Source organism: Vanessa cardui, chromosome 13 (assembly GCF_905220365.1).
Source record: "Vanessa cardui chromosome 13, ilVanCard2.1, whole genome shotgun sequence".
Classification (NCBI taxonomy): domain Eukaryota; kingdom Metazoa; phylum Arthropoda; class Insecta; order Lepidoptera; family Nymphalidae; genus Vanessa; species Vanessa cardui.
This window is the reverse complement of record NC_061135.1, coordinates 4,447,142-4,464,343: the sequence shown is the minus strand read 5'-3', so window position 1 is coordinate 4,464,343 and position 17,202 is coordinate 4,447,142. Positions and strand designations below refer to the sequence as shown.

Below are 17,202 nucleotides of genomic sequence, written 5' to 3'. Positions count from 1 at the left end.
TAAATAACTTATACCAAAAGGTTAATAAAAATAATCGCGTATTCAAAATATTTTTCAATTCTTTACGATCTACGATTACATTATGTAGTTACAATAATAGTTATATTCGGAGCCGGTCTTGACATGATTACGAAATATAGCTAATAGCTATTAGCTTAGAGTCACTATACCGTCACGCACTCATGTCTCATACCAATTACCAAAAAATACCAATACATGTTTATAGTGATTTAATATGAAGGGGCACGTTTTCATGAGTGCATAGATGCATAATAAAAAGAATATACTTTTTTTGGAAAATTTTATTATACATTTATATTTTTTCCATCGTGACTTTTACAAAACGATAACTGAAATTTTGAATTGCACCTTTTTACCCCAGCTGAGCTAGAAAGGTTTAAGGAATGTATTTTAAATAGGTTAACTTAACACAATTCATTAGTTTTTTATAAGCAAACATTTCTAAAATAACGACAATCCTGAAAATATAACAATTTTATGTACGATTTTAAATTAACATGGTTATTTATATTATTAAAGTTATTCATTTCGACATTATCTACGAATGTTTCGTGAACAAGACATTCGTAGATAATGTCGAAAATATCGAGCAACCGAACAAAAATAAAAAACATGGTAAATATCCTTACCTATAAATAATGTATAACAACTTTTTTTTCGGTAAATTGTTTTTAAGCTGGTAACTCCGTTTGATTAGCTGTCAAATGGAAACGCCATTGTGATTGTCAAAGGAATTATGTTATTAACGTAAATAAACAAGATTTTAAAAAATATACAATGGCTCCAAAACTAAAATTTGCGGAAGGTATAATATTATGTCATAATAATATAAAATTAGTGTTTTAGTTTGTATTTATTTATTGTTATATTTTAGGTGAAAAAGTGTTATGCTTCCACGGTCCCCTCATTTATGAAGCAAAATGTCTGAAAAGTTCTGTTACTAAAGACAAGCATGTCCGGTATTTAATACATTATGCTGGATGGAATAAAAAGTAAGTAACTTATTTATATTTCAGTACGAATATAGAAACTACAGATTATATTTTATTGTATGAAATATAATCATAATATTAACTCATCATGTAGTTATTGCTTTTATAATGGTGGTCATAAGTAAAATACTATAATGACAGAACCACGAGTTCGTCTAGACGCTTATTTAGGGTAGAGGAAGATTACATTCCGTGCACTTTGATTCTATACCATATTGGAGCCTCTTAATCCTAATGTTTGACACTGATGATCCCTTAACTATAGCTAAGCTCTCAAGGGACACCTTTATCTAATTACAAATTAAACTGTGTGACTATTGCCATTGGCATATGTATGAGTAGAGCCTGTGTATCAAAATATGTTAGCAAAATTTTATTAATTGAAAGTGTCATTTGCAATATGCATACATTGTGATTGTCAAGTCTATATAAAGTAAAAATTAAAACTTCCAACAATACATATGTATCTATCTACTATTAAATAATTTAGGTTTAATAAATAATTTAGGTTTAATAAATATACATGAAATGTAATTTATATTACAGTTGGGACGAATGGGTTCCTGAAAGTAGAGTGCTGAAATACAATGAAGCAAATGTGCAGCGGCAAAAGGAGGTTCAAAGAGCTCACTCTGCACAACCAGCTAAAACTAAAAAGAGTGAGTATGAACATTAATGTTCTATACAGAAGTAAGGACAAATAAACCACTTTAACATTTCCTTGACACAATATCATTTAAATAATCTATAATAAATATAGATTCATGATAATATTGCATTGATTTTAAAAATCATTTATTAGTAAATTAATTTCAGTTTACAATTTAAAGAACTGCCACTAATACAAGTGCAGACTGCATTGTAATGTAATAAACATTTTTCATAATTTTAGATTCTAAGAAACATCCAGGTTATAGCTGGTTGTCTGTAACAAACAAAGCCTTTAAAGTGTCTTTTCTGCACTGCATGTGAAAGTCATTGTAAAACTATAGAATATCTTGTTAAAATACAATTTACAAATTTAAAAATAAATAATGGTATTGATTGTGTTGTGTGTAATCTTAAAACTGAGCTAATGTACTAAGTGTTAGTCCCTCTGAGAGATTTTATGTGCCTTAACCACACAATGAGCACAAGAGTTTAAACATGTTGTATACAACAGAATTGGTATCACTTATATGTAGTACATTTATACTAGGCTTATATAGCTAATATTAAGAAACTTTATATTAATACAGATTGAGAGATGAATAAATTCCCTGAGTATACTAGGGTTAGCTCAATTCATAATCTAAAAGAAGTTCCCTAAATTAATATATAAAAATGAGGCTAATATAACGTTTTAATTATACCCCCAGTTTCTGGAGACCACAAAATGCATCAATATTGTCACTAAAAAAAAATATAAATTTATTAGCTAATGAAACAAGTAAAAATGAAACTGTATTCTAATAATAATGATAAAAAATAATAGTAACTGGTTTATATTAGTTATGCAAAACAATTAACATTATTGAGCAATACAGAGAATAACATCTCATTATAAGTGTTGTATCCCACATTTACAGTATGAATTTGTATAGTTCTTAGATTTAAGGTATACGGTGATTTCTTACCTTCTGGAATTGTTCTGCATCTATTATTCTAATGGATTAATAAGATTTTGGATAAAGTTGCCATGTTAGACTTATAATAATATTCTCAATTAAATACAATTTACTATCTTTAATATATTTTCTTTTACATGTAAAGGTTGCTATTTGAACTACCTAATTTGTTCACTATAACTTCATAGACATACTCCTATATGATAAGATAACTAACTTACCAATTTGCTGCCTACAAATGTCTTATTCCATATTTCCTTAAGCTCGCCAACCATCTATTAGTTATGGTGTGGATTTTAGTTTTAAAAACATAAAAGGTTTCAGTTACAATTGATTTGAGTAAATAAAGTTTTAACAAATTTTGCATGTCTTACAGCTCCAGCTAAAGGCAGAAAATCTGAAGCGGCTGCAAGTTCGACTCCCGCCAGAGAAGAATCTCGTGCTTCCACACCAGCCGGTAAGATTAATAATTAATTACAAAATAAATCAAGTAAAGTTATTAAAAATATATTAATAGTCAATTAATTACGTTGTAATAATCAATGTTTTATCTCTGTTTTAAATAATTTGATATCAAATTATTTTAAATTGATTATTAATAATTTTTTTGTAAAATTTGTATGTCTGACATTTAAAAAAAATTTATTATGACTCATATAAGCAATAAAATCAATTTATTCTTAAAGAATATAAAATGACACTTTTTGAAGATGTATATATAATAAAAAAAAATGCAATTTGTTTATTTATTTAATAAAAATAATAATAAATAAAAAATAAAATATGTAGTACATACATTTTATTGTTTGTATTCCAGGAAAGGAAACGGAAACAACTCCAGCACCAGCTAAAGCAACAAAGACCCAGAGTAAAGACACTCCAGCAGACTCTGGCTCCGATCAGCCTAAGTAAGTTATATTAATATGATTAAAGATTGTAACAGTTAGTAAGTATCTCACTACAGGCAGGTCTCCTGTCTGTTAAGAAATTTGAAGCTTATTTAAGAGTCATGCTAGTTCCATCATATTTTATTTTATTTTTACTAGTCATGAGATGAATAATCACAGATGGATTGATGTATTTCAACCTGGAACCTTAGGTTGGAAAAAATCGTAATTGGTAATTTTTATCAGAAATACATACTTTCAATTAAAGTTAGAATTAAAATATAATTATAAATAAAAATAATATAATTAGAATATAAAGTTATAAAATCTCTATACTTCATTCAACCAATATATAAATACACATAGCATTATTATAACTTTTACTAAACTTGCAAACTAAAGCAAAGTGGAGTTATGAAATTAAAATACAAAATTATTATTTGAATAAATTTTGCACGAGTAAAATAACTCGTTTGATATGTCAAAGTTTACGCGCTACTTTGAATTTAAATATGTCACTTCGTTATAACAGAATCATTCGAACTTATAATGCCATCTATATGTTCAGGCTTGAACTACGAGGTCAAATTAAGCGGTTGAGGCGTGTTTCATTCTCTTCCCGTTTTAACTATACGTAAGACTAGTTGTCGCCCGCGATTTCACTCGCTTTTAGAGATTCATCGTCCGGTGTTAGGTATAAAAAAATAACCCATGTCTTTCCTTGGGGTTCCTGCTTCATACCTAACTTCATCAAATTCAGTACACTGGTTATGTAGATATTATTGAGTTATCCCTGGTTAAAGTAACCTACCTACTAAGATGGTAATTAATAAATATGTATAAGAAATATTCCATTACCATTATTGTTGTAATACTTTCAACAACATAAGTGAGCATTGACATAGAAATGTGCGCTTTTATATACATTTTTTATTATATTTTACGAATATTTTTTTCTGTTAAATTATAATATTTAATGAAAGTAAGAATTTTTTAAAAAAACTTGAAAAAATACATTGAAAAGTAACTCTATAAGCTTCTTTTTCAATTAATAAATATGAATGTATTAGACACATAGTATTGGTACTTAATTATTTTCCTTTTTTTAAATATATTTCATAATTAATTACCTATTTTAATGTTTCCTATATTTGTTATGCCATGAAATTTATTGGTTATATTTCTTTTAGGAAGAAACGTGGTCGTCTCGATTTGTCCATCGAGTCAGAAGAGCAGTACCTAGCAAAGGTCGAAGTGAAGATCAAAATACCTGAAGAATTGAAAGTGTGGCTCGTCGACGACTGGGATGTGATAACGAGACAGCAGAAGCTGGCCATACTGCCGGCCAAGCTGACAGTATCTCAGATAGTCGACAACTATTTAGCCTTCAAGAAATCTAGCAAACTACACAACCAGGCCAAGGAATCAGTCCTGGTCGATATCACTGAGGGTATAAAGGAATACTTCAACGCAACGCTTGGATCCCAACTCCTATACAAATTCGAAAGGCCGCAGTACAGCGAGATGTTACAGGAATACCCGGACACGCCAATGTCCCAAATATATGGCTCGATACATTTGCTGAGACTGTTCGCGAAGATGGGTCCAATGTTGGCGTACACCGCGTTGGACGAGAAGTCTTTGCAACACGTTCTGACCCACATACAAGACTTCCTTAAATACATGGTTACGAATAGATCTACCTTGTTCAATTTGCAAGACTACGGGAATGCTACTCCAGAGTATCATAGAAAAGTTCAGTAATATTTTAGTTTTAAGTTTGGTAATCATCAACTATATTGTTATATATTTGAGTAATAAACTTGTTTGATTTAAGTGACTTTGCTTGTCTCATTTTTAATCCTATATATTTTTTTCTCCTTATGTATTTGATTTTCAATAATAGCAAATAATAATGAAAAATTCTCTATTTTTATGTGTAATCTGGTGTTAATTTTTTTATTGAAAGATAAGAATATTTATTGAAGAGATTTATTTTTACGTTATAAACGTTAATAACGTAAAAATACTTCTGGATAAAATTATGTTCTTTAAATGAGAATAAAACGATATCATATTTGATTTTGTAGACACATTTAGCAACTTTTTAATTAAGTTGCATAAAACATGAAGTTCGATAAAAATGGCGGGTCGACGCAACGATACGCGACACGTTGACCGAATTTTGCATCTGTATGTGAGTCATGCGCATGCGCAAGGAAAAACTTGTCCCTTTTCAATGGGTCGTGAGTTCGTGACCGACTTTATATTATTATTTTTTCGTTTTTTTACAACATCCTATATTGTCCATATGTTCAGTGTTTCATTATGAGTATGAATAGTCTCACAGTTTGATTTATATTTGAAGAGTTGTACAAATGACTTGTACCAATTTAGATTTACCAGTTAAAACAAACCATGCGTTAGGGGAATAAAAAATCATAATAATGTACATATATTGCAGTATTATAGACTTTTAAAGTAATATAAATATTTTTTTTATTTACATGTTAGGTATAGTTTTTTAATTCACAGATTATTTCAACTTCTGCCTCTATTTCAGATATGAATCTTAAGTACTTTCAATATTCAAAATTAGTTTTATAATGGTAATTAGTTTAAAAAATACTTAAATTATATTGAAACGAACTACAAATTCTTATGTTCTGACGCAAGCCAGTCAGATCTATCTCGGAGCGTCCGGCATTGACGTCACGGGCAGAATATAAACACATTATAAACAAACCGATCTCTGCTCGCCTTTTTAATTATTTAACTATGTAATAGTTTTATTTTGGCACGCATCGTTCGAATATTTCCCCAATACTGACAAAAGATGGCATTAGGTGTTCTTGATAGATAATTGAAATATGTAAGAATTAGATGCATATTAAAAAAATCCAACGAGTTTAAATATGCACATATTGTAATATAGTCTTCATTAGTGCTTAAAAACAGATAAATAATAAACTGTGTATTGGAAACAGATTAGACTGTAAAAGGGTCGTTTTTTGGAAACAGATTATAGACTGTGGACGGGGTCGTTTTTGCTACCGAAACTTTTGTATATATACCCGAAACATTTATCTAAATAAACATTAATTAATTCCTTCATCTACAAAGCATTCGTTTTATTATACTGCCACACACTTCTTACATTGGCCAGTTCTTCTAAATGTATATGTGGAAAACATACATATATAAATAGACGACTCTAGTGCTAGTAATTGCATTTTTGATAATCTTATAACCATATTATAAGGTCCCTATATAGATTAATTAATAAAAGAAATTACAAAACGTCTATAAATTCAAAGAATTGAGAATGAGAATAATAGCAATTCTGTAATACATGTCTCAAAGCATTGAATCTATTCAAGCGTATAATTTTCACGTATTGAATAGGTTTGCAATGAGTCTAGTCAACTGCAACATTGTAACAACTGTTCCTAAAGTACTGTATTTAGAGAAACAAGGTTGCCCGCCATCTGGTGATGATATAAATATATGGTTTAAAGACAAGTCAACTTTGAGAGGAGTTTACACCGTATTTATAGCGGTAACCTTATATTCTTATATATCTTTCGATTAAGTAGAAAATATATACAGAACATAATGCAATAAATAGAGTATTAATGTCAAATAATTATAGATTAAAAATAAACGAACAAACATTTACTGCTCTGTTTAAGTATGTAAGTGGTTAGAATTCCCAATAATATATAATTTACGATATATGTTCATATAATTTGTACCGGTTTTTTGTATGGATGATAGAATCAAGTTAATTTTCTTTTATTTATTTCAAATTCTTTAGTTGAAGTTATTTGCAATTTATATTACGTAAATAAAAAAAAAAATTATATTGTACAAAGATTATTTGACACGCTAGCTAGTGTTTCTTCATTTAACTTTTTTTTTATAATTTTTCAGGCGTAATAAGCAAACGTCTTTATAATCTTTTTCTTAAATTTTGATTTTAAAAATAGCGGGAACTATTTGTTCTGTTATTTTAATATATTTGATAAAATTTTATACTCATTATTTATTTATATATTCTGCATTGAAACAAAAATGTTGTACGATATATTATGTTGGTATAAATATCAGTACCAATCATTTTGTAAGCTTACGTAAAACCAATCGTAAATAAAACACAAAAAAATTACTGCTCATTTAAATCAAATATGAAATATACCTAAATAATAAGAATTTATTATTTAAATTTGTGCGTAGAATAAAAAAAAATATTATAACATGTTATTTGCATTGTTTTAATTTATTATCCGATTACGATTACTCTGTAGAACTAAAACACAACAAAGAACACTAACTACATTGTAATTTGCTTCGAAACAGATGAAGCCGTAATAAATAAGTATTTATTAAGCTCATAATTCGCTTTATAATTATAAGATCATTGAGAATGCCGTTGATATGTATGATGTGTGTTATACAAATCGAATAATATTGTGTAATTATATAAACATATAAGTAAAGTGTGTCCTGTCCTGTCCTGTGTTATTTAGGTTTTACACATGACGTTATACCTGATAAATAAATGAATAGATGTAAAAAACCTAGGTCTAAGTCTGTCTGTCTGTCTGTCTATCTTATCTCTAAGTTCCTTGTGATGTTTTTCTTCTTGTGTAATATGTTTCTTTTTTTTAGTATAAGGGCTTTTTAGTTTTAGTTTTTGTTCTTATAATTTCATTTATTTATTTTCGTGTGCGCGCATGTGCTTATGTTTACCCAATAGTCAAGGGCTATCTGAAAATCAGTGCTGTGCATTAGCACAGCTTATACTGAGATGAATCCCTTGCTATCTACACTGTGTTCTTTAAATTTAATTTTTTTTTCTGTATAATCTATGTAATGTATGTGTGTAGCAAAATAAATGATTTATAGATCATATTATACGTGTAAAGAAAATATTAAGTCATTAAAAACAAAAGTTGTCTATGCATTAATGTCTTTGATGATTTTATGTTTAGTAAGAAGATAATGCATTTGAATAAGAAAAGTTTACAAACAGGAGCTGTTAACGATTTAGCTGTAATAGCATATCTCTGTGTCAACGAGTAACGTAATCTTAAGCTTTATAGTATCGTTGTTCTGGGGCAATTGTTATCAGGGCCTGCGACTGCCTTTAAAGGGCAGGATATGTCCGCAAGGCCGCGACTGGCCGCTGGCGCCCGATTGTTATTACGACATTACCACTTATGGACTATGAACATCTGGGATCGGGACGCTGGTTCTCAAAGTTACTGTTAAAAAATACGTAACGTATCAAATAATTTTAATCACCTTTTATCTCAAAAACATTTAAAAAAAATTGGAACAATATATTTAGATACTGATACTTCCTGCATCATAATATAATACTTTACAAATAAAAGATATTAATTATGAATATATGCATAGAGCTGTATTTCATTAAAACAATCATGAATATTATACAATAATATAACATGTTTAATCGAACATGTTGAGAGCCACTGGTTTTGGAAAATTTATTGTTGACAGTACCGCCTTCAATCAGACACAGACTATATTTCATTAAGTTAGTTATTATTAATAGATAATAATTAAGATGCCTGCGGACCGTTTAATACGCGTATTGATGTCAAGTTTGACATCGATTAAATTTCATATGAGATACTTACGATATATTAAACATGTCAGCTCTTATATAAATAATATCTTTGTAAATTTCTTATCAGTATCGAAAGATCAAGACACAGTTGGTTTTATTCTTAAGATTAAATCTCTTAAAAAGACTATACGTAAGAGGTCAACATTGTATCCTATTAAATCTGCGAAAAACGATAATCATGAAATTTATGTAAACTATGCTGTTGAGCTGATATGGCCCAGTGGTTAGAACGCGTGCACCTTAACCGATGATTTCGGGTTCAAACCCAGGCAAGCACAACTATATATATGTGCTTAATTTGTGTTTATAATTCATCTTCATTCACCTCGTGCTCGGCGGTGAAGCAAACGTCGTGATTTTCCTCCTGCATTTGTCTAATTTCATCGATATTTAGCTACATGTGCATTCCACCAACCCGCATTGGAACAGCGTGTTGAAAATACGTTATAAAACCCTCTCCTTAATGGGGATCTGAGGCCTTAGCCCAGCAGTGGGAAAATTACGAGCTGTTACTTTATATAAATAATAATAGCATAGTTAATAACAAATTTACAGATTGTAGGGATCCTATGGCGAAGGTTTGAACTAATCTTCACTTAATATTACGAATACAATTAATTACAATTGTTATATTATCGAGCGATAACTTAGATTTTATTTTAATGTGTGGATAATGTATCACGGAAAATAGACGACGATTACCTTATTCGTCTCGTACCTTATTAGTTTATTTGATGTTTAAGGTATCCGTTGCACTTGTTAGTAAATGGTGGCAAAGGCAGCGTGTGAACGTTCCTCTCGCCTGAGTCATGGAGGTGGATTTTTCTCGCCTGTTTAGTGTCAAGTTAAACATGACATATTCTGACGTTTGCAAGGTTGCTTTAAGATTTATTGCTATATCCAGTTCTAAGTTAAATCGATTTCGGTAATTCTACTGTTTTTACTAGTTTTTTTAAATTAAGAATGCTGTTTTTTTTTTGTTTTTGTGATCGGACCGTATATAATTATACATATTGTATATTAACATACATAATACTAAGATAATGTTTATACATATTGTATGTATATACATTATCTTAGTATTATATTAATTTAGGGTATATATATTATATTAAGCTGTATAGATTTGTTGTGTTTTATATAGATTAATTTTCTAACGATAGCTAATAACGGCTTAATGTTAATGAAGCTTAGGATGATTAATTTATTAATGATGAAATTTTCCATCGTAAGTCGAATTAATGTAATGAAATGAAGAAATAAAGTAAAACAGTTTTTATAAAGAACTTGGTATTATGCTTTGACGGAATTGCTTTGTAATAGAAATTGGCTTAATTAATACTTAGTTTATTCCCGTTAGGATTTTTCTATACCCACGGTTTTGAAATAGTATTCTACTAGGACGATAACTCATATATGATACGTTAAACAATAGTATTATTGCTTAATTTATTGTCAATGTAAATTTGAGTACATTCATTTAAAATAGTCAGTACGCACTGATCCCCTCTAGGATCACACTTAACAAAATCATTATATTTCTATAGCAATTTAAAAAAAAAAAAACTTAACACCAGTATAACTAAATCCATCCTGACAATCTGTATATGAAGCTGATTAAATTCTACAGATGTTCTGTGCAACCAGATTGTTGTGACGATCGCTCTACGAGCTATTCCTGTCGCGTACCGGCGACGCTCCACAAATAACTCTACCAAACGTTCATGGGACTGGATACACTGTTTTCTGTCTTAATAGATTACAAGAGCTATCATATTTTGAACGGCGGTATGATAAAGGAAATTTTATTTATATTAACGTACATTTGTTTCAGTGTTTATTGTTAATTAAACCTCGAATTAAGCTAACTCTTTTTGATGTAATTCGTCAGTTTTGAAGTTTTATGATATTAAGTATAGATATATATCGGTAATTTCGCATTATCGTTTTTAACAATATGGTATAACAAAGCTAGACTACAGATCAAATTGTATATTCCGAAGTACGTCGGTTAAAAGAAATTTAGGAGTTATGTTTTTAAATGACAGCAGTGGCGGCGCAAGATCGAATCTTAACGTGGACAAGATACAGTTTGCGAGGCCCTTTTTTTTACAGTACTCTGATCCAATGTTATGTTGTACTTTTTCAAATTTTGGGCGTGAGGCCCTTTGCATGCCACCGAATGACAGCATTAAAATGTGCTTTTTTTCTTCTTCTTGTCCATAAGAAGAAAATAGATAGCTATTTTTTTATATTAACGCGGTTACACTCGTTAACATGTCTCATGCAATTGAACATAGAAATTAAGGAACCAGTTTCTTAAATAGATAAAACTTGTATTTTACAAGTGATTAATGAACACAAATTAACATCAAATCATTGTAAAATAACCAAACCATGTCATAAGGTCTTTGTTTTAAACTAAAATATTTTTAAACTTGCCACGAAAGCACCTCTGGTGATCCAATTGCAGAACTTTATGAGATATTGGTTTTGAAATGAGGCAATACTTATATTTTTCCAACATAAACTGTATAGTACATTCTTTGTGGAGTATTTTCGTACAGTATTATATTACAAGCTCAATAGCTAACTGATACATGGAAGTAGTTGTTACCTCAACATAGAAGCTAATACTTAAGTATTTACAATAATAAATTGACATATTTTATCTTTCTCTCCCCAAATATAGAAAGTCGATTGAGGCTGTATTAAGCGATAACATTGTGTAATCTTATATCTCTTAGTGTATTGTTTTAAATATAATCTATTAATGTGAATTATTGTGTGAATTTATTATTTTTAATTTACTATATTATTTACTGCCTTACTTAATTTTTAATTAGTTAATGTCATTATAATGTGTAAATTTAAAATTTTAATTAAATTTTAATAATAATTATTTGCATCTATACTGTAACTGTAAAAATTGTATGAATTATTTAACATAGGAAACAATTTAGGTTTAAGTAATAGTTTTTGTGTCGAAATTTTTATGTATTCTATAGTTACTGTATGTTTCCAAAATAAATAAATAAATAAATAAATAAATAAATAAATAAATAAATAAATAAATAAATAAGAATAATGCTAGAAATCTTTAATCGCTACGTAATTTTTCATTAATAGTTTTGGTTTCATTAATCATAACGGTTTAAATAGAAATTATCTAGACTTTCACTATCGATAACACTATTACTTAATTATTAATCTGTAACGGTACACATATATGTATATTTATGTATTGGATTGTTTTAGAAACGTTTTATTTCAGAACTAGTTGCACGAAATTACATAATAATAATAGTGACGATAGATTTGTGTACGGCGTTTGTTTACATTCCAAATATGGACATTTTGTGATCGTATAAGGCATTGTATAATGTGAATCATTTGGTACGCTTTCGTCTCGATAGTGATTCATTTAATAATTTCCTTAACGAATATTTACTCCATGTATTCATTCTTTGACGAAAAGTCCTGTTATATTCTGCGTCATTTTTGTTGCGTTTCAAAAGTGTTACGGTATTTGTCACATTGTGTTTTTCACGTTACAGATTTGGTATGATTTCTTAGTCAAATTTCGAACAATTATGTATCTACTTTGGTCTACTCGTATATCTCATATCAGTAAAAATGTGTTTTTTTTTTTAAAGTTCTTAAACTTTGTACATATGTAAATCATTATTGTAATCTCTTAATTTTTTAGTATATTTTAATTGTTTAATTTGTAGGTCGTATAGGCACAGAACGCTTGAACTTGAACACGTCTTTTTAGGTCACACTGTTACTTAAAAGGATTGTAGAATGGTATTTAAAAAGCAATTTCAATGATATCGTTTTCCATTCCTTTCTAATTTCAATAGAAATGTAACACGACTAAGTATCATGTATTGATACTCTTTGCATATTTTTAAAACTGATAAGTATTACATTAGTAAACAAAGAACGACCATAAAATGTCTTCTGAGTTAACATTATTCTGGCAAATTTAATTTTGTCGGATAAAACTTATTCCCTCAATCCGTCGATTCTCTCACAAATTTAAAACTAGACCATTTTTATCACGTAAGTATTACAAGGCCAGGATATCTTAAAAAATAATACCGAGGACAAGGACTGAATAATGTATTTATATTGATGATAGTACATGAAAAGAAATGTAGTTACATTTATTATTATAGAACCGGATCGATCCAAGTCGTCGGTGTACATTTATCGCGTTATATACAACTAGGTAACCTAACTTAGCTGGTCGATACCTACTAATATATTTCTACAATAATTGTTGGTCTGTATATACCTACATATTTTGAAAATATGCTTCCACTATGCAATGTATATATTATTTACAAGCAGTCGCCCGCGACTTTGTTCGCGTTTTAAGGTGTTGGTTGTCATGTGTTAGGGAAAAAGTAGCCTACGTCCTTTCTTGGAGTTCAAGTTTACTTTATACAAAATTTCATAAAATTCAGTTCAGCGGTTTGATCGTGAAAGAGCTACAGGCAGACAGAGTTACTTTCACATTTATAATATTAATAATATATATTAAAATAACCCACCCACTGCTGAGTTAAAGGCTTCCTATAAGTAGTTCTGGAGTATCTATACTCTAAGTTCTGAAGATAACTCCGCGACGAAGCTCTGATGCAGGTCTCCGGGGATATTGGTAACCCATGTGTTAGTTTATTCAGGGTAAGCTAAAAAAATACAAATCTTCCTCCTAAAATTCCACTAAGAAAAGTATTATTATTGTTAAATAGCACAGATAATATATAATAATAATAGCGACGCTTGTCAAACGTACCTATTACAATAGTAATTATGTGATTCTGGCATAATGGAGTAGAGCTGTATCCCATATCATTTCTTGTAGGGCGTCAATGAACCGGCTGAGGGAATCGGCTTTAGATATTATGGGACCTAACATATCAAGAAAGTATTCCTATGGAGGGTAAGCGTCATGCCTTCCGTAAATATCTATGAAATTCTTCCATGCAGCTTATTCACTGCGCTGTTTAAATAAATGAGATAAGGACATATAATAAATGAATATTGATAAAAAAATATTTTTTAAATGTCATATCCTTGAAGTATTCTATACCTGTCGAGTCTAGATTATATCAATCAAACCATAAATTCTTTATATGGGCTTAATAATCATAACAAGCTCTAAGTAATTGTGAGCGGAGTACAGTAGCTAATGGTTAGGGGCTCAGGGCTTTGCTAATGGCGAATAAAATATTACACAAGAGTTCGCTTTGTGGTCGAATAATCATCATTGAAAATATAAGAAAAACATAATGCGCATATGTATTTGTATTTTACTACAATTTATTTTCGAAAAAATAACATTTAAGTTCGTCAATAACTATCGATAAAAAATAAGTATGTTAATGAAAAGGTACTAAACCGTTTGGTTTTTGCATTTTCATATATAGATTTAGTGTTGATGATAAGATAAATGAGGAAGATATAATTTAATATTCTAATAAACATTTGCAGTGTTGTAAAGGACTCTCTCTGTGTGTGTTATTATAATCAAAAACTTGGTTTATTTAAGAGAATTAATTACACAATTCTCATATAATAAGTATGAAATAAAAGAAAGTAAATGTGCCGATGTTTTGTAAATACTTCTATTGGGTATATCTATTACGAATTGACTTCTGTGATGATCTGTTTTTTTTAATTATAATCTACCTAAAATGTGATAAATTATTTAAGTAAGCAAAATAGATTCGTCATATAAAGAACCTAATTTAAAGGTATTACACCTCACCTTATTGCCTCCTGTGGTGACAGAGGGGCTGGTTCCTTTCTTGCTCTGTGCATGTGCAGTGCTCTGTGCATATGATACTCTGGAAATGCTGCTAGCATTCTCGCACCGTTCCATGCGGTCGAGATTTATACAGCAACTATTTTTAATTCATACGTATGTATTTACGGACTTAATGCTTCTAATCTATATGTTAATAAATAAGAATAAAATTTTATTTATTATATTCTTACTAGACATGGCTTTTTCAGTGTGGCAGCCCTAGCTTGTACCCGGCAAGGTCAAACATGGCGCCTTAAAAGTGCCATCTGGGTCAACTATTTACCTTAATTCACTAAACAGTCCGGTGACTCAACCACTGATGTTATTTTGAAGTTTCAATACACGTACATTTTCTTTTAATTAACGTCACTAATTTATCACATATTTCCCTAAATGGTCACGGGTATTCTTTAAATTTAATGTAGGATTTGAAATGTATGTATGAAGAAATATATGTATGTTGAATTCTGAAATATTATTAATGATTTTAATATGATTGTGCATTAAATGGTTTATTAACAATTAAAACAAAAATCTATGCCAATTTTCTCTGTGATCCCAATTTATTCAACTAGATTAAAACTTTGTACAGGTTTTCTGTCGTAGGATCATAGTCATAAAAAAAGTCTATAGTACCTTTTTTTTTTAATTTAATAGGCCCATTTTATAGTCCGCTTAGACTGCCAAATGGGCCACCTGATGTTAAATGGTCCATAGAACTCAGTACTCGAAGAAATTTTATCAATGCGCCACTAACTTATTAACTAGGATAATTGTTTGCAAATCCATAAAAATAAAGAAATCTTAACAAGGCAATAGAAAATTTATAAGTAGTTAACAGAGCTTATATTCTATTAAAACTAGATTTGCTTTCAGTTTAATGAGTTTTAGTAGATTTTAGAGGTTTTTTAATTAACATGAGTTTAAATAATATTATTACAGATTATAAAAAAAATAACAGAATGTTTTGATTTTTTTTTTAGAAGCTTTAATTAACTTTTTACTATTTGCTATTGTCATCCCTCTTGCATCATCTTGCAACTGAGTACAACGAATTCCCTCTAATAGATTGAAATGTTAAATATTTTACCTTATTTACGGTGCTTCTGGAAACACAAATGGTACAAGTTACATTTAGATTTAATAAATTGATTATATTAGGCTGCATGTCTTTATTCCGCTTACATTACTATTTTTTGCTTCAAAAAAAAAACAGTCAATAAGAATCTTGAGTTGTATACGTAAAATTCCCTAAAAATTTTAATACAATAGTTTTATTTCATACGACTGTTAATAATTTGATATTCTAAGAATGTTATTGCACGCAAGCAAGTTTACTGAGAACTTAATGTTATAGAATTAGATCATTCAAAACAATTAAGAGTAATTCCATAAAATTGTCATTAGTATTTACGAAATTCATTGTAATATGCATTAACTAGTGTTTGTAATAATTGCATTATAATATGACCACTTCATATCGTTAAAAAAAAATGTTGATTTTTCTTGAAATAATTACGGCAATAAAATTAAATTGGAATTTACTTTTACTTTTTTTTGATAATACCTACTTTATAAAGATTTCATCACTTTTAGTAACTTTATATTTATAACGAATTGAAGATACATAAGTAATAATAAAATAATGTAAATACGCTACTCATTTACGAATAAAAAATGCAATGTATGAGTATTTTATTTCAACTGGTATAATATAGTATATTAAGTTTAAATGCTTACATTTTTTTTACAATTATACTTATCAGTTCTAAATAAACCTTTTTCTATCACAATTAGGACAAGATTTAGAGGTCTGGATACCTGGAACCGTACAGTAAAAGGGACTAATTAATTTTCAAATTAATTGACCTACTGTTTTCAGTCAGACGTTTTATGAATTTACTGTAAACAAACATATTAGTTTAATACACATATGGAGTTGTAATAAAGTACAACAATAATTGTACATGTATTTTACCACCACGGAGTGATTTTTTTTAGAAAATTCTCTTTAAGGGCCCTCTCTTACGAAGACCTCGGAATGAGATTCAGGTTCCTTTAATTCCGGACTTGATTACAATTTAAAAAATCAATGTATATTCCATTTTTAAGAGATAAACTTAGTCATACTAGTTTGTAACTACAAATTCAGTCAAATTACCTTTTACATCACATTTATAATTTCTATAACATCATACCTCAATAATTTCTTTACATA

At 29.1% G+C, this 17,202-nt stretch overlaps 1 protein-coding gene across 1 annotated transcript; it reads left to right on the top strand.

Annotated features, from left to right (window-relative positions):
• The first annotated feature begins 702 nt into the window (after positions 1-702).
• Positions 703-5,347, top strand: LOC124534857 (mortality factor 4-like protein 1). Its single transcript, XM_047110884.1, has 6 exons — positions 703-826; positions 896-1,013; positions 1,560-1,672; positions 2,997-3,077; positions 3,438-3,528; positions 4,698-5,347. The coding sequence occupies exons 1-6, from the start codon at positions 799-801 to the stop codon at positions 5,269-5,271; spliced, it is 1,005 nt and encodes a 334-aa protein (XP_046966840.1). The 5' UTR covers positions 703-798; the 3' UTR covers positions 5,272-5,347.
• The last annotated feature ends 11,855 nt before the right edge of the window (positions 5,348-17,202 follow it).